Here is a 26,858-nt window from a genome sequence, read left to right as displayed (position 1 = left end):
AGACACAGCTGGGAGGGGTCCAAGTCAGACGCATATATGCCATCTCATCCATGCATTTTATCCCTGGGTATAGCGATATACAATATACGCATATATACGCATAGTACATTATTCTATAATACCCCTTAAATAAGTAAATATTTTATATAAAATATAAAATAATTAAATAATTAAGCTGTATAATATAATACGAGCCGGCTTAAGCGCTAATTTTGTTATATAATAATATTTAAAAAGTTATTTTATAATAGTTTAATAAGAAAACTTTTTTTTTTAATTTCTTTTTTATTGTTTTTAATAGATTAATAGTTCGAAATAGCGAGAAATAAAGAAACTTAGTTTTAATTTAATATATTTTTAAAAGGAACAATATATTTAGTTAATATCGCGTAGAATATAAAGCCTATAAATACTAAATATATACTAAATCAGGCTCGACAAGGTTAAAACAATATTTCGATAACTATATTATTTTTTAACGAGAATTAAAAAAAATTAATATATTTAATATTAATAATAAAAATCGCGAACTTAAAAAATTATTTAAAAAAAAGAAATTAACACTTAATAATAAGCTTTAATAACTAACTATATCGGCTTCCCTTTAACAATTTCTCGCAAACGCGGTTTTTAAAAATAGCTAATCTTTTAACTATTTAAGTAATAAATTTAATAATTAGCTTTATAAAAACGTATTTAAACTAAAAAAAATACCTAATTAAAAAAGAATTAGCGGTTCTTACTTAAAAAAGTTATACGATAATATAAAAAAGCAAGTCGTTTAAATCGCTTATTAAGCTAATTATATTAATATTACCTTTGATAAAACCGATAACCTTTAACATCATCGTATCGTTAATATCTCCTTTTAATATAACCGGAAATACGCCTTTTACTAAAAAAATATCAATATAAATAATTTAAAATTAAACGTTAATAATAAAGTAAAATTAATTAAGCCGCATCTATTAGAAATCGCCGAAAGGGATTTAAAAAGGATTAATTTTATTATTATTAATACCTATTTAATAATAAAGGCTATTTATTATTAATTCTACTACGATTCTAACTTTAATCACGTTTTTATTATACTTTACAATTCGTATAGCCTAAACTTACTAATTAATAATATTTTAAGGATAAAGGCTTAAAAATTAGTGTTTTCTAAGGCCGATTATTTTAATACTAAATTTCGTAACACTTTAAAATAATATTTATAACTACGAGAAACGTTTAAAAAAAAAACCGGTTAAAAAATCATACTTCTTTAAACGTAAATTGTTTAAATATATTTTTTATTAAATTTTATACTAAATTAATAAAATTAACCTATTTTTTTAAAGTTACGTATTACGTTAAGGTTTATCTTAACGGGTTATTTCCTCTACCCTTTAATACCAATTAACAATCGATATATATTTCCTATAAACCGATATAAAAAATAAATTAATTAAAAAATTAACCGATTTTATTACTTAATTAACCGAATTAAAAAACGATACCAAGTTTTAGTAATAGTTATAAGTTTTAAAGCTAATTTTACAGCTTATTACTACAGCTTTAAAAATAAGTAAATTTAATAATATTAATTTACTTAATATAATAAATTAATAACAAGGTATTATAAATAAATAAATTACTATAGCAAATTTTCGCAATAAATTATTTAAAAAAGTTAATTAAAATAATTTATTTACTATTTTTTTTTAACCGTTATATTAAATAAAAAGTTAACAAATATTAAATAACTTAAACTTTTAAGCTAAATAATCGAGAGAATTATATTACCTTATTCACACTAAAACATATCGAAACTATAATTAAATATTACTACTTTAATTACGAGCTTATTATTAAAGAATTTTAATAATTTTAAAACCGTAAAAATATTTATAATTCCCGATATAAAGTTTTATATAATAAACTAAATACGGAATTATATTAAATTAAAATAAAAAAGTTTAATAGTTAATTAATAAAACTAACTTTCCGGCTTTAAAATACTTTTTTAATAAAAATATTATTAAAACACGCCTTTTTAATAATAAACTTTATTTATAATTATTTTAAAAATAAACTTTCAAATAAAAAAGTAAATATAAAAACGTTTATTTATATTAATACGCATATACTAAAATATATATAAGCCGGAATATAATCATTATAATTTATTAACTTATAATAAAAAAAAATTAATAACTTTAAAAAACAAATATACCGAATCCTTTATTTTATATTATAATTATATTAAAAATAACTATTTTATACATCATTTATATAAAACCAATACTTTAACCTATTTATTTAAATATAAAGTAGTTAAAGCGTTACATATTATGTATCGATACGAATAGTGCATACTGAATGTATGCGAATATTGAATATTCCAGCTCTGAAATGACACCGCTACCTGGGTAAATGAATAGCATCCGACTTACAAGAGACGAACACGAATAGTGCATCGGTGCATTACTGTGCTCGTTGTCAGGCCAGGCGGCGGCGGGCGTTCGGGGCGATGAAACCCCCACCCGGCTGTATCGGGTGGGGGCTGATTGGTTGGAAGGGGCTCGTCAGTTGGTCGTATGATGGCATCCTTCCGATCGTAGGCCTGTGTTGAATCTTTTTTAGTGTGCCTTGCAGGGAGCCGTCCACTAAAGCTTGGTGTGAAAAGTGGTCTGAGTGGCTGGAGAGTGGAGGGGACAAGCAAAAAAACAGCCAGCCAGCATCCAGCTGAGCTGGGCACCGAGGGCACAGAAGCTGCCCGCAAGGGAAAGAGCTCCTCCCGCCCATGACAGCACCTCCAAGGAAATGTCACGCTAATAATTTTTCGTGTTCAATGCTTTTAATGCAGTCCTGCAAAACCGGCATCATCGACCAAACTAACTGCCTGAGACTACCGACGGTGCTGCCAATTTTTTGATCTCGACTGCCTCGACTGCCTTCGACATCTCAACCTGACACCCAGCCAAAAACACCAATTCCTTCTAATACCTTCCATCCAATTATCCTCGACCCGGACCCCCCCTCGGCCTCCACTTCTCGCCGCCCACACACCTGTTATCGCAACCCAAAGAGGGATCCTCTCACTCCGACTTCCCCCAGTCTGTATACTTGAGATCATTGCTTTGACCATCGACGTCGACGTCAGCACCTAATTCCTCTGCCTCTCGACCATGTCTGGCGCATCCGCTGCCCCCGTGCCGCCTCCGGGCACTCCAATTGCTGTCCCAATCGCCGAACACTCAGTATGGGAGCGCATCACCAACTGGGCCGCCGAGAACAAGACGCTTGTCTACACAATCGCAGGAGCCACTCTTGTCGTGACGAGCGCCGGCGTTGTCTACTACCTCAGCAATGATTCTGTGAGTTGCCGCTCCTCGCCAGCCTTTGCTGTCCACCCGCCCAGATTAAGCCCGACTAACCCTCTCCCAAGAAGCCCAAGTCGACACAACCCAAGCTGTCCAAGAAGGAGCGCCGGAAAAGAAAGGAGCAGGAGCGCCAAGATCCCGAGAAGAAGCCTGCCTCGCAACCTGCCGATGCATCTTCCAAGCAAGCTAAGCCGGCAACGGTCGAGAGCGCCGATGAGCTGCCCACTATCACAGAAGAGTCCGTCGAGAGCCTAACCGCCGAGCAGCGCAAGGACTACTCACAACAGCTCAAGGCCTCCGGCAACAAGGCCTACGGAAGCAAGGACTACAACAAGGCCATTGAGCTGTACTCCCAGGCTATTCTTTGCAAGCCCGACCCGATTTTCTACTCCAACCGTGCTGCCTGCTACAATGCTCTGAGCGTCTGGGACAAGGTTGTCGAGGACACCACGGCCGCCATCAACCTGGACCCGGATTACGTCAAGGCTCTGAACCGACGTGCTAACGCCTACGAGCACCTCGAGTCGTACAGCGACGCCCTGCTCGATTTCACCGCCAGCTGCATCATTGATGAGTTCAAGAACGAATCGAGCGCTAACGCTGTCGAGCGGCTCTTGAAGAAGGTGGCCGAGCAGAAGGCCGAGGAGATTATCAAGTCCAAGAACCCGTCAAAGCTGCCCAGCCCAACCTTCGTTTCCAACTACATTCAGAGCTTCCGTGTCAAGGACCGCCCTGTCGGCCTGGAAGACACCGAGGAGCTGTCGCCCGACAGCGGCAAGGGCCACCTGCAAATCGGCTTGAGGGCCATGGAGAGAAAGACGCACGAGGGCTACGAAGAGGCTGCCATTGCCTTCGAGAAGGCTTTGGAGGCTGGCGATCTCGCGCCTTACGAGGCCCTCGCCTACAACCTGCGGGGTACTTTCAGGACTCTGCGTGGACTTACACAAGAGGCATTGGCCGATATGGACAAGAGCATCGAGCTTGACCCCTCCATGACACAGAGCTACGTCAAGCGTGCTAGCATGCACCTTGAGCAGGGCGCTCGGGACAAGGCCACGGAAGATTTGGATAAGGCGGTCCAGCAAAACGACCAAGATCCGGATATCTACTACCACCGCGCCCAGCTCCTGTTCATCCACAGCGAGTTCCAGGAAGCCGCCAAGGACTACCAGAAGTCGATCGATCTCGACCCCGCCTTCATCTTCTCTCACATCCAGCTTGGTGTGACTCAGTACAAGATGGGCTCCATCGCCTCTTCGATGGCCACCTTCCGCCGATGCATTAAGAACTTCGAAAAGGTGCCCGATGTCTACAACTACTACGGCGAGCTGCTCCTGGACCAGGGCAAGCATGACGAAGCCATCCAGAAGTTCGACACCGCCATGGAGATGGAGAAGCAGACCAAGCCCATGGCCATGAATGTGCTGCCCCTCATTAACAAGGCATTGGCTCTCTTCCAGCAAAAGTCCGAGTTCACCGAGGCCGAGAAGCTCTGCGAGAAGGCTCTGATTAGTAAGTCAAATCTCGCGAATCCCTCCTTAACAAAAATTCCGCTAACCTGACCGACTAGTTGATCCCGAGTGTGACATCGCTGTCGCGACCATGGCCCAGCTCCTTCTGCAGCAAGGCAAGGTCACTGATGCCCTGAAGTATTTCGAGCGTGCTGCCGAGCTGGCCAGGACCCCTGGCGAGATTGTGAACGCTCTGTCGTATGCGGAAGCTACCCGCACCCAATTACAAGTCCAGGAAAAGTACCCTCAGCTGGCATCCAAGCTGCAAGGCATGGGTGGCCCTGGCTTCCCTGGCCGCTAAACTCCTCCCGAGTAGGACCGCGTGTACAGCCAGGCGCCAGTGCATGAGACGACTGTCATGACACCAGGTGCATATTTTGATACCAGATTATGAGCTCTTTCCACGGTTCTAGTCACGATGATTCTGGATTCGGCTTGGACTCGTCGCCTAGGAGCAGTGTAGTGTATGTATATTTTTTTGCCAGGAAGCAGGCGCATGAGGTTTGCTTTGCCCACCCCCGCTTGTAAAGGCAATTTGCGTGGTGTTTTCTCCTGGCGTTGGCCGCGCGCGAGTCGACTGTCGTCCAACGCTATGTATCTAAAAAGGCGGAAAAGGACATTCGGCCCGGGTGCGGGTTGTAAGTGTGGGTGAGTGTGTGGTTGGTATGTGGTGGATGACGTCGACGGGGGCGAGTTGGAAACCAACCAATCTGATGAAAGCGCCAGGAGAAGAAGCAGTACAAAGACAAGAGAGAAACAGAGAGAGAGAGATGACGAGAGAGACGACGAAGGGAAAGGAAGGAAAAAGAACAAAGCCAAAAATTGGGGGGATCCAAAATACCACCGCCCAAAAAAAGTTACGAAATTCCCTTTTTTTTTCTTCCCCCTTTTGACGACTGTATTGTATATAACGAGAAAAAGCCCACACACCACCCAACAACAACAACCCACACCCGTACTGTACGTATGTAACCCACGAACCCTTCCAACTCCACTCTATATTTTTTTCTAAAACCTTCCCGCCCTTCAGCCTTGTGGCCGGTCACTACGGGCTCCGGTTATGTATGTAATTATGGAAACATTGTACCCAATGAGATGAGATAAGATGTTGACGTTCGATAAAATGATTTGCTTGGTTGATACATGGATCGATCAGGTGTGCGTGCTTGTGGGGTCAGGGGAGGGGGCCGCTCCAAAGAGACGGTCAGTCTTATTCGTGGATGGTATTGCTTCGCCGTCCTTGTACATGGGTGATCAACGCCGTCTATCTACTAGGTTAGTCAAGACGCGGAGGTATCGTCTTCTCGACTGTATATATATATATATCTGCAATCACCAACGTATAATCAAGAACGTTATAGTGGAACAAATAGAGGATATCATTATGAGGTATCAGGATCAAAAGACTCTTGCAATGCTATCGAGAAAAAACACAATCATGACTGAAACTCAACCACACCGCTCTCCCTATGTACCCCTGAATTCGGGGACATAGGTCTACAGAGCTTTTATTTTTAACACCTTTCGAGAGAAAACAGTTTCCGTAGTCTCATTCATTCCCCGCCGGTTCATTACCTCCCAGTGACCTTGACCATACGTGCAAATGAGACGTTTTCCAAAAAGTCAGCAGTCCCAAGGTGGTGGCGGTTGCGGTTAGATTCTGGTGGAGGCCTCGGCCTGGAGGATGATCGCGTCGTCCTAAGCCGCGGTCGTAGTAGACGTCGCAGTGGGAGCTGCAGCAGGCTCTTCCGGCATGCTCCTCAAGGAGCTCGCCACGCTGCTCCTCGCCGCCCGGGCGTCCATGCTCGCCCGGCTCATCTGGCTCGCCATGCTGACGCCCGTGCCCTTGCGGGCCTTGAGGGCGCTCTCGTACCGCTTGGCGCTCTGCTGCTTGGGGGCGCCCTCGCTGTCCAGCCCCAGCACCTCCATCAGCTCGGGGATCTCGACGTGGTCGCGCGTCGTGCGCATGCGGTGGCACCAGGTGACCTTCTTCTCCTCGCTCTTGCCGTCGTCCGCCGGCCCCGCCTTCTCGTCCAGGTCGATCGTCTTTTCCTCGTCCGAGGGGGTCGGGATGGGCGAGTCGAGAGACAGGGATGCCGGTTCGAACAGAAACTCGCCGCCGACCTGGCGTTGGTCGCCCATCTTGAGTACCAGGCCGGACTTGACCTGCTTCAGCCCTTGCACGATACCGGACATGACGGTCTGGGCCACGGATTTGTGTTGCATATACGCCGGTCGATTGCCCATGGCCAAAGTCCGAACCATGCCAAGCTCGTTATAGAGAACCTTGGTGGGGTCGGCATAGACGGGGAAAGGACAGTGAGTTTCCGAGATGTATGACTTGATGAGCTCCGGCGCACCGCAGCCGATCACAGCGATGAAGGTCGGCACCGGTAAAGCCAGGAGAGCCTCTGGCGTGATGGCAGCAGATAGCATGCGTAGATACTCCTGGCAGTTCTGTTCCAAATAGAGTTAATTAGCCCTATATATCACATTTGATTAGGCCAAGGATGACTTACACCGCAAAAGAAGTGCCGCACGAATATAATCAGCACCCGGCGTGCTACATTGGGGCCCGAGTACAGACTCTTGAACGTATGCGACTTGCGACTGGAGTCTAGCACGGTATGGTTCTCCAACTTCTTTAAAGTGGCCTGAGTAGGAAGGTCATTGTTGGTCAGGACCTCGCCCTGGAAGTCAGGCGGATTGATGTCGTCGTTTTTGAGATTTGTTGCTTTGGCCGAGAGATCGCTAGCCGGGGCCGTTGCCCCGTTTGACTCGTTCGTGCTCTTCGTGGGTGCGGCTGTTGAAGCGACGGTAGGACTCTTGGTAGAATGGGGCGTAGCGGTCGGTGATGTCGTCGTCGCGACGGATGGCGGGACATTGGTGTCCAACGGCGTGGGACCGGCAGGTACTATCTTCTCCGACGGTTGAGAGGCGGGCTGTGTCGTATGCTTTTCCGTCGTTGCGCTTGGCTCGAGTTTGGCGGCTTCGGTGTTCCCAGCGCTGGCGTCGAGTGCGCCGGCGGCCTCCTTTGCCTGTGGCTCGGTCGTCGTAGACATGTTTGCAGCCGTTTCTAGGATGGTCGGTCAAAGGAGCAGAAATGCAATAGCTGTACAGAGACTCGAGGTAGCTGGCGAAAGGGCAGTCGTCGAGGTAGACACCTAGGCTGCAGGGGTGGGTTGCTGGGTTGGGGGTATCTGAATGTGAAACGGAGAGACGAAAGGGATGTTGGTCGAAAAGGCCGTGTCCTACGATACGGATGTTGTATATGTATGCAGGGTAGTACCGCGATGTTTCCTAGGCTATGCGGGTGGTTGCTGGCGGGCTGGATATGGCGGTGGAGGTGGGAGAGAAGAAGGAAATCACGAAAAGTACCAATGATGAACCGACACGAAAGACCTCAGGCGCTTTGTTGCGATGCGCAGGGAGGACCGAAAATCAGGAATCTGAGGAATCTCGCCATGCACCAAGCACCCAAGCACCATGCACCCACCATGCACCATTGCCCCATGGCTTGGCCAGAGCATCGGCTTCCAGAGACAGCGGCAGTCTAGACAACCTACCCCCGCCGAGCCAACCAGCAGCCACGGCCAATAGAACACACGCAAGTTTACCGCAATGGTATCAGGATGTCCAGGGGCCCATGGTCGATTGAGCTAGCGGGAGGGAACCGGAACGGGGATTGATTACTGATGAGCACACCACATCGTCTCAGGGATCATACTGCATGAGCCTGTCAACTTCGGTTATCGTGGGTGGAGGCTGCTGACCTTGTCTGAATCCATCACCCATGCGACAGAGCCACTGACGAAACATTTCCAGGACAATCTAGGCAACAGATATTGCGACTGGCTGGCTACTTACTCAGTTCCGGGTGGCTGGTAAAAAGACGTTCTAATTTGGTATTTTGATAGTCGGGAAGCCTTAGTTTTAGTAGCTTTTGGAAACAGGGCACGACGTTTAGCTGAGGTCTGTTTTCCTGGGTCTTGGGCGAAAGTGCCATGTGTTTCAGCTGCGTATGAGGTCATCCCCGCTTACTCGCCCAACCCAAATCCTAACTCAGCCAGCCAACCAGCCTAACGCTTACCTAACCGTCGGGACCCAAAATTGGTTGACCCAAGAACGAAGAAAGTAGCCCCCACAATCAAGGTTGGCTCTCCCGCCTGCCCGCCTCAGTGATACCCTGTGCCCTCTAGCAAGGATAGGCAGTCTGGCCATGACACTGGCAGATCGAAATAGTCGCGTCAGATATCATGTAGTCTTTTAAAATCAAACACATTTTTCTTCTTCTTTCCCTGACCTGTAAACACGTTGAAGTAGCTCTGTCTTTGTATATCGAAACCAACGACTCAGCAGACTGCCTTAAAATGCAACTTGATGATGCAACTAGTAGGTACGGATAGAAGCCGAGTTTTGGTTGTCTGGGTATGTCGTTTGCAACCCACATTGATGTAACCCTTCATGGTCCCTCCAGACCGGCCCCCTGAGCAGCGCGAATGAGATCAACCCAGCCTTCCGGCCGGCTGTAGCGCTCCGCCGTGAGTTCCTCCGCGTCGCACCCGAACCGCATCAGCACGTCCTCCCTCGTCCACTCAGCCGTCACCATCAACCCGACCGGCACCCGGCCAGGCGTCCCCGGCTCTGCAGCCCGGCCGGCATCCCCACCGCCACCTTCAGGCACCACGTACCCCGCCGGCACGCTGAGGCTCGGCATCCCGCAGAAGTTGGCCAGCCAGACGAACTCCATAGTCTGGAGACTGTGCCCGCCATCACTAACCCCATGCGCGAGCTCCCGCTTCGGCGCCCGGATCGGCCAGCCCGCCCCGGCCGTCGTCGGCGTCACGACGAGCAGGCCCGGGTACCGCTGCCAGAGCCAGGCGAGGTGCCCCATGAGCACGCGGCGCAGCCGCTGGGCCAACAAGTAGTCGCCGGCGCTCGTCTCGCGCCCCATGGCCAGCAGGATCCGGACGGTGGGGAGACGCCGCGGCCGGCGTGCGCGGCCGGGATCGCCGTGGCCATGTCCGACACCACCGAGAGGGCGTGCACTGCTTGGCCCTCTGTGAGGAACGGGATCTCGATGGGGACGACGGTGTAGCCCTTGTTCTTTACCAGCCAGTCGATCATGCTGCGGCACAGTTCCTGCAATCCCGGTTCGGCGCGGTCGAACCACGCTTCCGGGATGCCTAGCACCCTGGGCGTGGTGTTGAGATTGTTTGGCGAAAGCAGGTCGCGCAGGCTCGGGGCAGGCGGGAACGGTGAGGTGGGGTGCGGCTGGCTGATGACAGAGTACACCGTGGCGAGGGAGCCCATGTCGACGGCGATCGGCCCGTTGACTTCGCAGGTGCTGTTGTGGTTGTCGCCCGGAAGGTAGGATAGGCGGCCATGACTTGGCTTCAGCCCAAACACGGAGCAGAATGAGGCCGGGATCCGAATGCTCCCGCCACCATCGGTGCCAAGGGCGATGGGAAGCAGTCCGGCAGCCACGGCATAGGCTGATCCAGAGGAGCTCCCGCCCATGTAGTACTGTTCGTTGTACGGATTGCGGGGGGTTCCATACGTGGTGTTGATACCGGACGTGTCTAAAGAAAGAGTCTTAGGAGGCGGCCATTTACTTTGGTAAAACGATGGAGCATGTGTGTGTATGTATACACGGAGCACTTACCTGCCGCCAATTCGTGCATGTTCAGCTTTCCCACAATGATAGCCCCCGCATCTTGGAGCTTCTGGACGCACCAGCTACTGTACGTGTGGCCGAGGTGGTCGCGACCAGTCAGGTCGTGCGCGGAACCGAACGTCGTCAGGTACCCGTCGACGTCGTACTGGTCTTTGACCCCGGCCGGGACGCCGTCCAGGGGGCCAAGCGACTGTTTGTTTCGGTAGCGCAACGTGGACGCTTCGGCGGCCTGGAGAACCAGGTCCACTTTGACCTCGATCCAGGCCGTCGAGTGGACGCCCGGCGGCGATATGTCACGCCGGATCAGCGGAAGGAGGGCCTTGACGACGGCCAGCGGGGTCAGGTCTCCCGAGAGGTACCGTTTACGATACTGCGCGACAGAGCAGTTTACGAATATTGGGTTCAGTGTACAATCCTCTTGATCCGTTCCATTGATACCAGTGGGAACTGGATCTACTGCTGCTGTTGCTGCAGCCTTCTCGGGTATGCTTTGAAGCCCAGGTACGTCGTTTGGATATACGGTAGGCACAAACCGAGGCTCGGCTGTCCCTAGATGCGACCAGATGCGACGCAGCGACCCAAAGCCGGCATTGTGCCACACGCTGCGTCTGATGAAACCCACATGCTCAATCCTGGATAGAAAGACCGTGCCGTTAGATTCCGACAACGAATGTAAGTTGCACGAACTTATACTTACAAATATGCCAGAATAAATAAGAAAAGGCCATGTACACGATGGTCCTGTCTCTTGGCACCGCGGTAAGGAACCAGGGGCCTATCTCTTTTGTTAGACATACGATGGCCAATCAGGTATACAACAACGCCGCCCAGGCGATACATACCCTTGAATAGGCCGAGGGTACGACTCTCCGCGTGCGGACATTTTGGGAGAATAAACCAAGCTTGACTTTCGCTGTGCGAGGCACAACGGAGTGGCAGTGGGAGCCTTCAGGGTGTCGCTCTCCAAAGGGCCTTGGAAATAACAAGTAGAGAAGCAGTATAGGATTAAAATATCACTGGTGTTTGTTTCTCCGGCTAAATACTCTGAAAAGAACGTAAAGAGCCCTCAGTGAGAAGAAAGGCCGATGGCAGGGCATGCATGTTTGAGTGAGGTGCTGACCCGTCTTCCCGGCACTCTGGATCTTTCACATTCATTACCCCTGCCTCTGTATATGAGGGTCGATGCAAGGGGTAAACGTGTTGGCTGCTTTATGTATGGTTCCTCCGGCTTGGCTACATACTCCGTTTAGGTACATTGCCTTATGCAATACCTCGAAGTCGGATTTTGTGAAACTGTGCCGAACGAGTACATATCTACGCAGCATCACTCCAACATAATCATTATTTCGAGCTTGGTTCGCGAATCTCGCATAAGCAAGAACTAGATTTCATATCATGCAAATGAGTGTGTATTAACGAATGTGTATGTAGGCCTGCCGCTCTTCACTGGTGAACGACCAAATCAACAACGTGAAGGCCAGAAGCAAAAAGGGGCATTGAACCCGCCGAAGTCATCATGCTTCTGAAGCATCTCCCACTTCATCAACCGCCGTCACGAGCCCTCCGACCTTGTGAAGGCTCTCATGAGGAGTCCTGGCACAATCATACTATCTATCACATAATAATGATGTCTAAGAATGACCGCCCTGGGTGTTCTGCAGGGCAACCCATAGCGGAGCGCCGGTTCATCCCCAACTGAATTGCATGTAGCTTTAAGACATCCCAAGGGGTTGGCCTAGTCAGCTAGGGGGTAACATCACGAACCGCCTGGTCCCGAGCCCTTTCATCCTTGATGGGCGAAGTATTGAGAACCTTTCACCTTCTGCATCGGTCATGTGATTTAACCACTTTGTGGCTCTGAGCTGTGTAGGTTTCACCGGCCCTAGATCTTAAGATCTCCGTTTCCAAATTTGGTTGAGATCGGGTATTGAACAATACCGAAGAACGCTGTATAGGTGCGGCACGGAATGTCGGCTTGATGTCGGCCTCGCTGTGCTGAGGAATTGTGATGATTGCAGAGTCGTCTGTCACTGTAGAGGTTCAACTCAATCAAAGCCACCGCCAATCTGACTAGCAAAAGCTGTGCTGATGCTCTTCTCATCATCATCATAGCGACGTCCGAACCCGTTGGTGTAACCAGGTCGACCTCCAGAGCTCTCAACATACTGCTTCAACCGATCCGAGTGGGCGTAGGAAGTGGGCCGAGACCGAAGTACGTCTGGCAAACCAGCTCCGAGGCTGGCGCCGCCCTGGCCAACACCCTTGCCACCAATGATGCTCGAAGTCGTGTCTGTGTACTCGGACGTCGCAACGCTTTCGCCGGCAACACTCTCGGTTCCACGACCACCACGCTTGCCACTAACCCGGCCAGAGGATGAGTTGAATCCGGGCAGGCCAGGCCACTGCTCAGCATTGAAGTGTGCAAACATCGGTGGGAAGGCTGTGTTGCCAATGCCAGCACCGCCCAAGGCCGAGCTGTGAAGACTTGAGACGTCATCGGGGATGTAGGACATCATGGAGTTTGAATCAAACTCATGGCTCGGTGATGGGCCGTTGAATCCGCCGTTTCGACCGCCGTTGGGATAGCCGCTACCACTGGAAATGTAGGACATTTGGTGAGGTCTCTGGCGGAAGGTGTTCTTGGGTCGTCCAAACTGCATCAGGGATGTCTGCAGGTTCGTCAAAGGACCCTCGACCAGGCACTTCTGCTCCTTGAAATGCACAAGCAAGTGATGCCAGAGATCATGTTTGGCCAAGACCTTTGGGTTTCCAATGATGACCAGACCGTATTTGGCTCGGGTCAGAGCGACGTTCAGACGGCGTGGATCAGATAAGAAACCAATGCCTTGGTTGTCGTTGGAGCGCACACAAGACAAGACAATGAAGTCCTTTTCTCGGCCCTGGAAAGCATCGACAGAAGCCACTTCAACTTCCTTGTAGGATTCCTTCTTGAAAGTGCCCGTGTTCTGCATGGTGTTCACAATGTAGCTGCGCTGGCCTTCGTATGGGGTAATCACACCAATGTCGCCGGGCCGGACGCCAGCTTTGAAAAAGCGAGTGACGATCTTCTCGACGTTGGAGGCTTCCGTCCGGTTAAGGTAAGAGGTACCGGATGCGGAAATCTCCTCGTTTCCAAGATTGCACCAGAACATCATAGGAGACTCAGCCACAGGCCACGGAAAATCGACATCCTTGCGAATTCTGTTTGGCGCAGAAACACCATTCTGGAGCGACCCTTCATAAAACATGTTGGAGGGGAACTTGGACAGGCAAGGATGCATACGGTACTGGATGTTCAGGCGGATGGGCGTGAATCCGATTCGGACCAATCGCTCGAACAGCGATTGGTTCAAACCGGCCTTGGCGGCCTTCTTGTTCATGATTACAGGCCCGAGCTGCTTGTGGTCTCCCACGAGCACGACCTGCTTGCATCCCAAAACCAGAGGAATCATACACTCCGGCTCGGCAGATTGGGTCGATTCGTCAATCAGGACGTTGCGGAACTTCATCTTTGCCAGTCGAGGATCTCCAGCACCAACGCATGTGCAACACACAACATCAGCGTTGCTCAGAATTTCCCGTTCGGCCGCCCGAGTAAGCTGCTTGAACTTCTTTTCATCTTGGCTTGAAAGTTCGTTTGCTTCGTTCTTGAGTTGGGTGAACTTCATCAACTCGGGGTTGCTGTCAAGCATGCGCACCTGTTCGTGCAGAGCCAGGAAGCTAACCGATGACTCTACATCTTCGCGCGATTTGGCCGTAAGGCGAACAACCTTAAGACCGGTGAGGTTGATACGCTCGCAAAGTTGATCAACAGCGACGTTCGAAGGCGCACACACCAGAACCTGGCCGTTGTTCATCTTGGCAAGATGATAAATAATAGTCGCGGATGTGACTGTCTTGCCGGTTCCTGGAGGGCCTTGGATGAGACTAAGCGGGGTGGAGAGGACGTTCTTAATAGCGTTGATCTGGCTGCCGTTCAGTTCTGGAAGGCCGGGAACACTGAACTTCTTAGGTAGGTTGGCCTTCATGGGAGCAACTGCAACTTCGTGGCCCAACAGCTTGTGGAAGATGTAGCCTGATACGCTCATGTCATCGACAGCGAAGGTCTTCATAGCGGCTTGCATACGATCGTACGAAGTCGCCTTCCAGACGTAATCGGCCGAAAAGTTATGCGTGCATTCCGTCGGTACAGATTTGTCATTACCAGTCTTGCGCAATTCCAGGGTGACTTCGTCGTTTTGGCTGTTGGGGATCTTAATCACGTAGCCAACGCCTTCCCAGCCTGGGCGCAACTCTCCCTTGTACTTGAGACGCATCTCGTCGCCAACAGCGAGCTTGACGTCACCTGATTCGAGCTTGGGAAAGGTGAAGCTCGCCGTATGCTTGTAATTGAGACCAATATCCCAGCGAACGACCAGACCGTCCTCCGACTGGGCTTCCTTGAGCTTCTTGTCATAGTCGGATTCCATCTTGACGAGGGGGCCGAAAATGTTCTGATATTGGTAGGGATCCTCGTATTTCAGCAGCACCGGGTGCGGTTCGTCGTCGACGCTGGCCGCCTTTTCGAGGTCGGCCACTGTGGCGTTGGTGTTATCCTTCCACATTTCCTCGAGCTTCGCAATCATGGGAGGTGTCAAGTGTCTAGCTCGAAGTTGCTCGGTATCACTGGGAGGAGCTACGAGCCACGACAGAAAACCGCGGTCTTCGATCAGAGGTTGCCATCTAGAGATATCCCAGCTCATGTCCTTGGACGATGGAGCGGCGCCACAAGGCTGGCGGCACAGGAGCACGACGACGGTATCCGACTTGGCAGGAATGAAACCGAGGAGGAAGACGTTCTTTGTGCCGCAGTTGTAGCATTCGAGAATGGTATCGCCGAGGGTGGACTGGGGGTGAAGCTGTACTTCTTTATGACGAGCTCTGACTAGATGGTTGACAATGTGAGAGGAGCTGGCATTGCCGCGTGCACTGCAGAACCACTTGCTGCATGCAAGGCACTTGACAACAGAGCCGGGAGCGTGGATGCCGCAGTAACTTGAAGGTCGTTAGTAAATTGGTGTTACGCCTCTAAGTCAGTGACCATGGGTAATTATATACATACGCGCAGGCATGATCAGGCAGCTTCTTCTCTTCTTCGGGGGTGTTCTTGAGGTTGAGGCCCTTCATGGCCCCAACAGCAGCACTTGCCATGCTCTCGTTATCGTCATCCTCGAATGCGGCTTCGGTCTCATTGTCGTCGTCATCGGTGCGGCGGCGCGCGTTCCTCGCTGTGTTGCGACCACCAAGCTTTCCGTACAACAAGCTCTCGTCATGGTCTAACGTGGAAAGATCATCGTCGCCAGCGTTTATGGCGGCAGCAGAGTCGGAGATTAAGTGGTTGCCGACATGGGTAAAGGCGCCCTCCATGGCCGCGGAGAAGCTGGCCGGGGTTGAGGTGGGAGCTTTTGCTGACCTCGCTCTGCGAGCCTTGGCTGGAGCGTTGCGCTGTGCTTGCAGATTAGTAGCCATGCTTGCGATGCGACAAATGCAAACAAACTGGGCAGGGAAAAAAAAGCGAAGAGGCCGAGAGGCCAAGCGAAGAGTATGGCGCTGGCACAAAAGGGAGAGGATAAAAAAAGCCAAACATGTACAAGAGCATGCCACTCACTTAGTCAATAATTTGGATTTCGCTTTGGTTCAGTTCGAGCCTGGATCGGCGGGAGGGATAAGTGGGCGGATGAATGCGGAAGTTGATGAATGTGACACGGAAGAGGAACGGGTCACATCATCGAGTCGCTCGTCGCAAGGAAAAGAGGTTGCCCGGCACAGAAATCGCCCATTCGCAGGTGATTCACTGGTGATTATTTTGTTGTTAGCGATGGAGTTTTAAACCTGGGGGGGAAAGCCCACATCAATTGGTTCATTCAATGCTAGACTGCAAACTGTACCCCCCAAAACCCAGAGTGAAGGCTCGTCCCCAAAAGTGCGGCGAGGTTGAGGTGGGCGGTAGTGGGTCCGCCTGCTCTGGATTATCAGCGATAGGCGATAAGGCTAAGCTGCCTCTGAACTTTTTAGAGGGGCCGCCGTAGCTTTTGAAAGCAAATGTTCCTGACGGCCGCCGTCGCAAAACACTGAATCCGAGATACTGCATTGCATGCCAACATCTACCGCCTAATTCCTAGCACACTGGACATACCTTGACACCACTACCATCGGTCTCGGTCGCGCAGACGAAGCCTCACCGCAGCCATGATTCGCAGACAAGCCCGCCAAAGTAAGCGTTTTCGGGTTCGGCTTCTCGCGAGGCAATCGCTAACAGAGAACTTCTCCTATAGGGCGCGACTACCTCTACCGGAAAGCGTTAACGTTACGAGATGCCGAGATCTCGGAGAAGCGCGCCAAGCTTCGACAGTCGCTTGCAACCGGCAAGCCATTGACGGATCCCAATATCTCCAACGACAAGCAGCTGCGAAAGGACTTTGTATACGACGAATCACGTCCCGATAGAACCGTCGACGAGGAGTTAGATCTTGACGACGAATACAGCCAACTCGAGGGTATCGTGGAGCCTCGAATCTTGGTCGTAAGTCATCGCGAACTTAACTCGGGGAACCTGTTGAGACGGTCTTGGCTGACAGCGACTGTGCGGACAGACTACATCGCGCGACCCTTCTGCGCGCCTTTCAGCTTTCGCCAAAGAAATGAGGCTACTCTTCCCTACGGCTGTTCGACTGAATCGTGGAAACGTCATTTTGCCAGACTTGGTTCGCAGTACACAGTCTGCCGGTCTTTCTGACATTGTCCTACTACATGAGAAGTCAGTACTGCTCTACGTCAACGTTTGAAAGAATACCAATGCTCACATGATGGCAACAGGCGTGGTGTTCCGACAGCTCTTACTATATCACATCTTCCCTGGGGCCCTACAGTGAGCTTCAGTCTCCACAACGTCGTACTGGTATGTACCTCCCCTTCAAATATCCCGAGCTCTCGAGTAGGAAGAAAATAGACCACCTGCTAAACCGTTTTATGTAGCGTCATGATATCCCTGGTAGCATCCGTGGTACAGTGTAAGTTCTCTTCCGAGTGACACCGCGCGTTGCCGTACTTCTCCGCTGGCCCACCTGCTGACTCTTCAACAGGAGCGAAAGCTATCCTCATATTCTTTTCGAAGGCTTCTCGACCAAACTGGGCCGCAGGGTATGCAGAGTGCTGAAGAACCTGTTTCCTCCACGAGAACCATTGACGAGTCAAACAAAACTCGGGTCGAGAGTTGTGACGTTTGTGAACATCAATGACTCCATTGAGATCAGGCACCACGTCTTTGTCAAGACAGGGTACGACAGTGTGGAGTTGAGTGAAGTTGGTAAGTACCTCAAAACAAGATTTCCCTCCTAAACCCCCTTCCTTCCGAGCCACGATGTGTAAATTTCCTGGGGGTTTATTCCTCTCAACACGAATCAAACAGGTAGAACAATAGCTAATTTTGGGCACCGAAAAGGTCCGCGTATGACGATGAGGATCTTTGAGATCCGCAACGGATTGCTTGACAATAAGGATGCTGATGTCGAGTGGCATCTGAGCCAGTATACACGAACAGGTCGCAAGAAGGATTACCTGTGAGTAAAACGACCTTCACGATTTGGGCAAGAATGAGGGCCGTCTTTCTCACACGAAGATATGGTTTACTGGGCTATGCTGAATTTCGTGGCGGAACCATTCATATCTTTGCAAAAGGGAATGAACAACATAAACAGGGGCTGCGAGGAGGGTACCGGCATAACGTCCAGTAACATAACGCACAAGTTCTGCGCCGATATGGGATATGATTATATCTCTCATGCTGGACTTGCTGCTGAGGGATGTATCAAAGATGGTAGATGCACTCGCAAAAGCCCCTGTGTCAGGGGGGAGAGCAGATTATACGCCAGTCATTGGCAATAGCACCAGGTACAGCCAGTTCTCCCAGCATATAGAAAGCAGTAGCGAACCTGTAATCATGGATCCATTTCTTCACCATTTAAGACCTCTGGCGCAGAATGAGTCAAAGACGCAAACGAGGACATCATTGGCCCGACACTAGGCTGTATGTCAGGGTCTATAATTCTCGACCCATGAAAGGGAAGGAGACAACTGTAGGCTTAGATTCATACATGTAAGAGGTTGCCAATTAAGTAGGCAATTGACTACGCAAAGGCGAGGAGAAGCTTCGCGATCGTGCCGACCGTTGAATTCCACTTTCTAGACAATACGATGCTTTTAAACTCATGTGCCTTTACATCGGGTTGCGTCACCACAGACGGTGAGTATTTATCCGTAGTAGCTCGTAATAGTCGTCTTACCCGGGCGTACGATTCTCGAAGGGTTTCTGCCAAGGTCGAACAGGAGCCGTACGTCGGAAAAGGGCGCTAGCCTGATAGTATGCAGGCAGGCGGCCTTAGGCGATGGGTTCCTCGTTCAATACTGGAGCCTACCTGCTTCTGGAGCAGAAAGACTGGGGATTTTAAGAGTGTATGAAATTATGCAGTTGCCTGCTACATTACCTAATTCATGTAACGTCTAAGGGGGCTCATGTTATCTTTTCGCCCCGAGGGGAGCCAAGCAATACATACATACACTGGATTGATTTAGGCAAATGGTGATAGGTAGAAGCTGAGGAGGCGACGAGCATCAAGCAACCAAGCAAGCACAGCCTCTCGGACTGACGACGCAGGCCATTCGCCATTTGCCCTTGCGAGGAAGCACTAAACTACTTACATGTAACCGTGGGCTAGATCGTGCTGTAGATGAGCGGGCTGTGCTTATTTTAGATATCTGACGGACGGGGATTGTGGTACTGGTGTGGCGGCGCCGGGAGCAGCACATGCAGCTAAGCTTCGCTTTCGGCTAAGGACTTCCTCAGTGGCTCCACTGTATCTGCGGTGCCCATATGGGCCCATCAGTGCTGTTGAACCCTTACATTGATTCATATTGGCGCGGAGGAACACTGGCAGACTGGAGCGGTGTTCGCATCAGTGATGCGAAGTTTTTGCCCTTGATCCATCTAAGCCTCCATCCTTTAAGCTGATCCATGCTGCTTACAGCTGACAGTCGATCAGGAAAAGGTATCTGCCCACCCAATTCACCGAGAAGAGGTACCTAATATATTCCAATACTTATGCAGGCAACCTACATACGGGTCTACACATGTAATAAGCTGTACGACGGACGACTCCTGTGCTTGGAGCATTGGAGACATAATAAATCCCGAGCCTCCCCAACTCCCGACTGCTTAAACATTTTGTTTCGTTTCCTGTTTCTCGCTTTTCCTGTCGTCTGTCTCTTTGTTACCCACCCAGGCCAGACCCAACCGCTCTGTTTCAGATTGATCGATAGATACCCAGATTGGATTTCGTCTGGTCGCATTGCGAAAGAAAAGCAGGACGAGAAATAAAGACGTCATTTTTTTAGGCCCAGGAGACCCTCCCCAGTCCAATCCTGTATCATCCCAATTTACTTAATCTGGAGGGCGCTGGGTTAAGTTGCCAACGACACTACGACACTACGACACTACTAGGCCCAATCCAACCAACCGCCCCGGATCCGCCGCCTTTCAAGCAAGAACCAGCCTGGGAGATTGCCATTTGATCTTTTTGCTCCACCAACAACAACACCGCCAACCAAGGTCGTTCGACGGGCCAGCGAACCATTCCCTCTTCAATTCCTCCATCAACAATATTGCATTTGTTGTACGGGCCCAACCATCGATTCCGACTCAGTCATCAATTTTAGCCCGTCATGTCTTACGGCAATCCCTACTCGAGTGTGCCGGCTGCCGAGCAAGGCTATGGTGGTCAACAGGTAAGCTAGGCCAAAACACCAACTTCCTTTTCACGGGGGGCCAGTTCGATGCGCCAATGCGATAATTCGTCACGTCCCTCGAATGCGGCAAATGGACCGGGTCCGGCTTGACGGATGGCCATGGCTAACGATGACTTGTTGCTTGTTTGCAGGATTACGAGATGAACAGCTATGGCGGCGCACAAACCACGACACCGCCGACTATGTCCCAAGGCGACTTCCTGCAGCGCGTCGGTCACCTGCGCAATGAGCTCCAATCCTTCCAGAAGAATGTCCAGGCCATTTCGTCGATGCACGCGCGCGCCTTGGACGAGGCCGACAATGGCCTGTCGGCGCAGCAGGTGGAGCGCCTCACCGTCGAGACCCGCGCTCTCATCCAGGGTATCCGCGACCAGCTGAAGTTCTTGGCCCAGGATGCCGCCAACACCCAGGACGGCAGCAAGTCGACCAAGGACAACCAGGTCAACACCATCAAGAACAACTTCCAGAACGAGCTTCACGCCTACCAAGATGCCGAGAACGCCTACCGCCAGCGCTACCGTGATCAAATCGCCCGTCAATACCGCATCGTCAACCCCAATGCCACGGAGCAAGAAGTGCAAGATGCGGCCAACACCGACTGGGGCAACGAGGGTGTTTTCCAGACAGCTGTAAGTGTTGCTTAAGCTTATCCGGAAGGTATTACCAACAACGTGATTTAACTAACTTTCCTCAGCTCCGCACCAACCGTACGGGCCAGGCGACGTCAGTGCTGGGCAACGTGCGCGCACGTCACAACGAGCTGCAGCGCATCGAGCAGACCATTATGGAGCTTGCGGAGATGTTCCAGGATCTGGCGGTGCTTGTCGAGCAGCAGGAGATCCCCGTGCAAACCGCCGTGAACAACGCCGAAGACACGACCAAGCACATCGACGAGGGCAACGCTCATGTGTATAAGGCGCAAAACAGCGCTCGCAACCGAAGAAAGTGGAAGTGGTACTGCCTGCTCGTCGTGGTGCTCATCCTCATCATTATCGCCATCGCCCTCGCCCTGTACTTCACCGTTGGAGGGGGAAAGAAGACGGTGTCGGGGCAACAATGAGCGCCGCCGGCGAAACGAGGAGCGAATGATGAAAAGATTTGTTTTACGTAAAGTCTACCGAGAGGGAAGACCATGTCGGGGTATCAGGAGGCTTGGGCACGCCCAGCTATGACAATTTGACTACTTGAAACAGCAACAGCAGCATTCAGGCGGTATTTTATTTGTGTTTTTTCTAAACTGCAAGAGCTGGGGTAAAAGGGGGTTCTCGTAATATTGCGCGGCTGGTTTTTCTTCTTCTGTATGGGATTGCCTCTGCCAAGCTTAAAGCTGGCATGGCGATCGTAATTCTTTCTACATAATAATGGCGCTGCGAGTATGATTACGTTTGAAGACTAGAATTCTGAGAGTTGACCTCTGGGTATAGCAACTTGACTTGGTGAATTCGCTGTAACGGGGCTGCGTGCTGTGCTATGCTTGAACCGCGTGGAACCTGTGGCTTCTCGTTGCAGAGCTTGTAGTCTTGCGTGGACAATTCACTCGAGCAATTGTATAAGGGGCAGCCATGTAAGAACTCGCTAATTATGCCCATGATGATGTAATGGCGACTTCGGTCTATTCAATGTACATCGGAAGAGTGTCTCTGTGGGTAGTAACCAAAATGTGCACACCTACCTACCTACAGTAGGCGAACATGTTCCATCTCTGGACAACCAGATGAAAACCTGTTCGCCTCGAGGTACCTGTGGTAAACTTACAGTAGACGAGACGAGATGAGTTGTGTGCCGTCTTTTGACTCTCGGGAGATTCGAGTCTGCCTGCTCCTTTCAGATGGTTGTTCGGCAAGGTCAAGTCAAATAGGGGTCGCGAAGTTCTGGAGCGCATGCGGCAATCCCAGGTCACTCACTGTCAGGGGAGGCGCAAGAGAGGTATGTATATATGAGGACGTCCAAGTTCGACATCTTGGCCTGTACTCTGTACTGCCTTGATGCGAAAAAGGCGACTCAAATCAGAGGCTCGTGTGCGTACGTACTTACCTACCTATACAAGAGCCGCATGAAATACACGTCTCCGGATTTTCAAATGGGAAGGAGCTCACTCGTGAAGATATGCATACCACAAGGCCACTCGATGAACGGAACCCCTATACGGAACACAGCGCAGCCCTTCAGCACCATACGCCCTCAGAGCTTTACCTCCCCTCATACATACGTAGCACGATGCAGTAATCAATGCCCTCTCTGGGCCTCCCCTTTTCTTCTTCGCGTGTTCATTCTTTAAACTCGCCGTGATCCCTTCGTCCATTCAAGGGGGTATGGGAGGTGTTTCTGTCTCAATTGACATCGATATCACTTCGTCAACAGCGATCCAGGTACCAGTAGGCACTTCACTGCACCGATAATAGCTGACTCGTAATGAGGTTTGCCTTTCAGTTCTTCCCCTAAGGAGGTCGGCTGGTTGGTTTGGTGCTGCTTGCATGCATGACCCGCGAGTTATATTGTCCAATATCACCCTTTTGGTACGAGTGACGGCATGACATCAGGAAGGGATGTCGATGAAACGGTATGTGTGAACTCGGGGCCCTCCCCTTGGGCCCCATTGACAGATGACCGACTATCTATGCTGCTGTGCCAATGGCGGCACATCAAACCGAGGGCCCAACAACGAGTGCGGACGAATGAGCCACTGGGGGTCAACGCTGATATTGTGCTTTTGTCTTGATATGCGGTAGCGTGCAATGTGAAGAGAATACCTCGATTGGCTTCCTGGAGTTGATTACATTGCCATGGCCAACCAGCCTTCAGAGTCTTCCCAAGTAACGACGGCTGGCGTGCCATTGGCCACTTGTACCATCCTATAGGTTGATGAAAGGCGCACACACTTTGGAAACGACAGACCAGACGAAGCACTGTCTGTCCTCTCCTGCCAGTGGTTGCACGGAGATCGGAAGTAGGGACCGCGATGGAAATATGGCGTATACAGGCGGCAAGGGGTGCTCTGCAGAAGGATGGAATGAGCACATCGCCGCTTCAACTGCGTATTTCCAGGGTTATGCTGGTTGAAGCCCATATGCCGCGCCGTCTTGGAATCCCCGGAAGCCTCATGTCATGCTGATGACTGTAGCCAGAATGAATAGGTTCTACACAACGGAATGTGGAACGAGCAATGGAAGTAACGAATCCCACGACTCGGACAGAGGGATGAGAAGACCAGCTCACAGCCCACAGTCTATTCTTGGAATTGGAAAAGTCAAACATGGAGTAGGCCGGCGATCTTCTCACACCAGACAGAATTACCATGGGAGCTGCCTTGGGTCAAGCTATGCCAGCGATGGACATGTAGACAAACGATGTAGAGTTGCTGGGAGGCTGAAAGCGTCGCAGGTGAGACCAGCCTTCGAAACGACAAGTCCGCGCCTTGTATGCATACATTACTCAAGCTATGCTACCCAGGTTACTATATGTTATACTCGCCAAGGCTCGGCTGTTCGTGAAAAGTAACCTCATCGTACCCATGGTAGGTATGATTTTGCCCCTGCGACAGTAACTATATATATATAAGCATATCGCTGACCCATACCCGGAGTAACCCAACAGCAGAGCCTCCTCAGCTGCATGACTCAGCTACGTGATATGCTTTGTTCTGCTCGTCAACGGTCGGGAGTGGGTCCGGGTAAAAATGCCCATGCCTTGATACCGCCACGGTCACCTCGCGGCGAAGGGCCCGTCGAGAAAGAACTGGGTGGCGGTACCAGACCGTAAACCCGCCCACGCGCGAAAAGATGAAAGAGAATCAGGCGTTTATTTCCCTCCAGCACGTTGGGAATATGTAACCGGCAACAGCTGCCTACCTGGGAAGATTCATTGTGGGATGTGGCCCCTCCCCCTCCGTGGACATCAGGGAGAAAGGAGAGATTAGGCGCACGAAAGAGAGATCGCACGCATGCAGACACGTCTCGAGCCCTCCGTGGTGATCGCTTCCTTGATTTGAACGAAGCCCCCGCTGCTGATGGTTGCAATGTATCGTGAGCAAGAGTCATTGAGCCACATCCGCTGAAGAAACGTCCCTTCTTACGACGAAGAAGAAGAGGTGACATCCGATAGCCCCGGGAAAGTGTGCTCGTGTCGCCCGATGTCAAGTCGAGAAACAGATTCTGCACACAGTCAATATCATGAGAATGCATGAACAGACGGGCAAAATCTCGATAGGTCTCCCAGCCAGGCCCGCTGGCCTGGCCGTGATCGTGTGAATGCGGGTGTTTGGTATTTCGGGCCGTTGAGAAAATGCAAGTACAGTAAACTCCTCCGTTTCGAGAGAGAGACGAGTCAAGTCAACAGTGACATAGGTAGCTCGGCCAAACACCGAGCCCAGTACCTATGTGCTGTCCAGGGTGGGTTGAATCTTGGTCCAGTCTGCCGGCCATGCAGGCCCAACTCCATTTCCATCTCCCCCGTCTCAGATGCGTTTAGGAGCCTAGTGTTTTTTCTAGGGGCGAATGGGGCCATGAGAGAAAGGAGAATAGTAGTAAAAGAAGAAGAAAAAAAGCCTCAGACCCCCACGGCCATTTCTGCTTGACGTCATGAGCTGCAAGGAACCCAGGCACCTATCTTCCTGTCCTAGGATATGCCTGGTCACTGTTGATGTACATATAAGACGAACTGTCACCTGATGAGGATTCGCCAACAAGCCCCCTATGGAGCAAGTGCTCCCGATTAGTGCGATCTTTGGGCGCGCTTTCGGTATTGTAATTATAGCTCCGAAAAAGAAAGGCAGGCCCGCAACGGTGCCCGGCAGATCTGGCTGGTTGGCACACGGACAGCATGATCGTGGAGGACGGCTTTAGGTTACCGGTATTAGGTGAGCTGTGTTTATGCTTTTTTTTACTAATTGCCCGAGAGGTTCTCTGCTAGTTCGCCAATGAGTCAATTGGCGGGACCTCTCTTATTGATATGATTGCCAATATCAAAAAGGGTTCAAATCGGCATTCCTTGGCGCTCTGGAGACAAAACATATTGTGGCCAGCTCTTTCCGGATGACTGGAACACATTGAAAGTATGCAAGCTGTGCCGGCAAACTGGAGTACAAATCGTAGCCAAGCTTTGGCGAAGCCTGCACATCACCTCCAACGACCAGTTTTCCCGGTCTATTGCGGAAGTTGATCTGCGAACGACGGAAAATCCTCTCTACACCTGCGGCGGAACAGGGCCGGAGGGGCACTTCCACCTCTTCCAATGGAGGGAGCCAAGAAGTAGTAGTAGTATGGAGGAAAGGAAGAAGAGAAAGTCGAGGCGAGGCGAGTTGGCGAGACGCATTGATCCCCCCCGAATTACCGAGAAAAGAAAAGATGGATGGTAGGCCATCATCTCCACCCACCTTGGCAATCTGCGACAGCCCCAGATGCAAAGAAGAAAAAAGGGCCCCAGGGCCAATAAAGAAAAGGGTCTATGAATAGAAAAATCTCCGCCACGGGCACTTGCTCCAACGCCAAACGCCCAGCGCACCGTCGCCGGCTAATTCTTCGTCTCTATTTACCTAATTGTTACCCCGACAAATAGGCCAAGGATTATTGGCAGATGGTGTGGGTGGCGCTGCCATAGGCCAGACTGCACCTGTAGAGGCCGAATGAACTGATTTGGGCGATAGGGCCGAGAAAACAGAACATTAGAACCATGGTGCTGGCCTAGGCGGGTGTTCTCGCGCACAGCTGAGGCAGCGGCATGTTTCCAGACCAGGGAGCCCCCCCGGTCGCCCGTGCTCGTTCGCCAAGTCGCCCTGCCGATTCGGGACAACCACCACCACATTAGACGGCCGAGTGACTCCAGTTCGGGGCGGGCAATGGGAACAGGTCACATTCGCGATGGAGCTTGGAAATAACTCGTTCGTTCCCGCACGCATTGCTTATTTCCTTGGCAGATGACTGCTATCGCCAGATGGGCAATCTGCTGGCTGAGACAACCCAGCCTGCGGGCGTGTGATTGACTTTTCTCCCCAACATAACATCGTGATCACAGGAGCTACCTGGAGCTTCCTTCCTGGTAGGCATGTGGGATTTGAATCATTCCTCCCTCCCCCAGGAGTCGGGAAAGACATGCACACGGTTCCACAGACTCTATAGTTCGCAATAGTAACAAACAAAACAAATTTGCCAACCCAATTCCGGCGATACAGAAAAGAACTGCGCGCCGGAGGGCCGGGGTCCCAATGTGTCTAATTGCGATCAAAGTCGTAGCTATGGTGGGTACACGGTTGCAGATCAAACCACAACGCCCAGCATGCGAAACTTCATCTGAACATCTCTTCCCCCCACACGTAGTAACGGGAGCCTCTTTTGGCCAGGAAATCTCTCAAAATGCACACATATCCTACATGTATCTATAGAACACGCCCCTGGGCACGCCAAGACTCCCGTGAGCTGAGGCCTGCACTTGACAGCGTCCTATCCCAGAAGCTGGCAACATTACCCG

The 26,858-nt window shown here is 50.5% G+C and overlaps 6 protein-coding genes across 6 annotated transcripts; 3 read left to right on the top strand and 3 right to left on the bottom strand.

Annotated features, from left to right (window-relative positions):
• Positions 1 to 3,173: 3,173 nt before the first annotated feature.
• Positions 3,174 to 5,180, top strand: PG985_003094 (uncharacterized protein; the record flags this gene model as incomplete). The annotated part of the gene is made up of 3 exons (XM_066822863.1): positions 3,174 to 3,362; positions 3,434 to 4,880; positions 4,939 to 5,180. 3 exons carry the CDS (start codon positions 3,174 to 3,176, stop codon positions 5,178 to 5,180), a joined length of 1,878 nt encoding a protein of 625 aa, XP_066690295.1.
• A 1,397-nt stretch (positions 5,181 to 6,577) lies between these two features.
• Positions 6,578 to 7,941, bottom strand: PG985_003093 (uncharacterized protein; the record flags this gene model as incomplete). The annotated part of the gene is made up of 2 exons (XM_066822862.1): positions 6,578 to 7,336; positions 7,399 to 7,941. 2 exons carry the CDS (start codon positions 7,939 to 7,941, stop codon positions 6,578 to 6,580), a joined length of 1,302 nt encoding a protein of 433 aa, XP_066690294.1.
• A 1,400-nt stretch (positions 7,942 to 9,341) lies between these two features.
• PG985_003092 (amidase) lies at positions 9,342 to 11,439 on the bottom strand (the record flags this gene model as incomplete). The annotated part of the gene is made up of 4 exons (XM_066822861.1): positions 9,342 to 9,791; positions 9,863 to 10,461; positions 10,545 to 11,188; positions 11,399 to 11,439. 4 exons carry the CDS (start codon positions 11,437 to 11,439, stop codon positions 9,342 to 9,344), a joined length of 1,734 nt encoding a protein of 577 aa, XP_066690293.1.
• Positions 11,440 to 12,601: 1,162 nt separating this feature from the next.
• On the bottom strand, positions 12,602 to 16,064 carry PG985_003091 (uncharacterized protein; the record flags this gene model as incomplete). The annotated part of the gene is made up of 2 exons (XM_066822860.1): positions 12,602 to 15,590; positions 15,658 to 16,064. The coding sequence occupies 2 exons, from the start codon at positions 16,062 to 16,064 to the stop codon at positions 12,602 to 12,604; spliced, it is 3,396 nt and encodes a 1,131-aa protein (XP_066690292.1).
• Positions 16,065 to 16,784: 720 nt separating this feature from the next.
• PG985_003090 (U3 small nucleolar ribonucleoprotein IMP4) lies at positions 16,785 to 18,158 on the top strand (the record flags this gene model as incomplete). The annotated part of the gene is made up of 7 exons (XM_066822859.1): positions 16,785 to 16,809; positions 16,871 to 17,118; positions 17,189 to 17,352; positions 17,412 to 17,493; positions 17,571 to 17,605; positions 17,678 to 17,901; positions 18,037 to 18,158. 7 exons carry the CDS (start codon positions 16,785 to 16,787, stop codon positions 18,156 to 18,158), a joined length of 900 nt encoding a protein of 299 aa, XP_066690291.1.
• Positions 18,159 to 20,312: 2,154 nt separating this feature from the next.
• PG985_003089 (t-SNARE) lies at positions 20,313 to 21,456 on the top strand (the record flags this gene model as incomplete). The annotated part of the gene is made up of 3 exons (XM_066822858.1): positions 20,313 to 20,375; positions 20,528 to 21,025; positions 21,091 to 21,456. 3 exons carry the CDS (start codon positions 20,313 to 20,315, stop codon positions 21,454 to 21,456), a joined length of 927 nt encoding a protein of 308 aa, XP_066690290.1.
• Positions 21,457 to 26,858: the final 5,402 nt, after the last annotated feature.

The sequence above is a fragment of the Apiospora marii genome (assembly GCF_038362585.1).
Source record: "Apiospora marii strain CBS 49790 chromosome Unknown utg000002l_segment0_segment0, whole genome shotgun sequence".
Taxonomy (NCBI): domain Eukaryota; kingdom Fungi; phylum Ascomycota; class Sordariomycetes; order Amphisphaeriales; family Apiosporaceae; genus Apiospora; species Apiospora marii.
The sequence above is the reverse complement of the archived record's forward strand: the minus strand, read 5'-3'. Positions and strand labels throughout refer to the sequence as shown.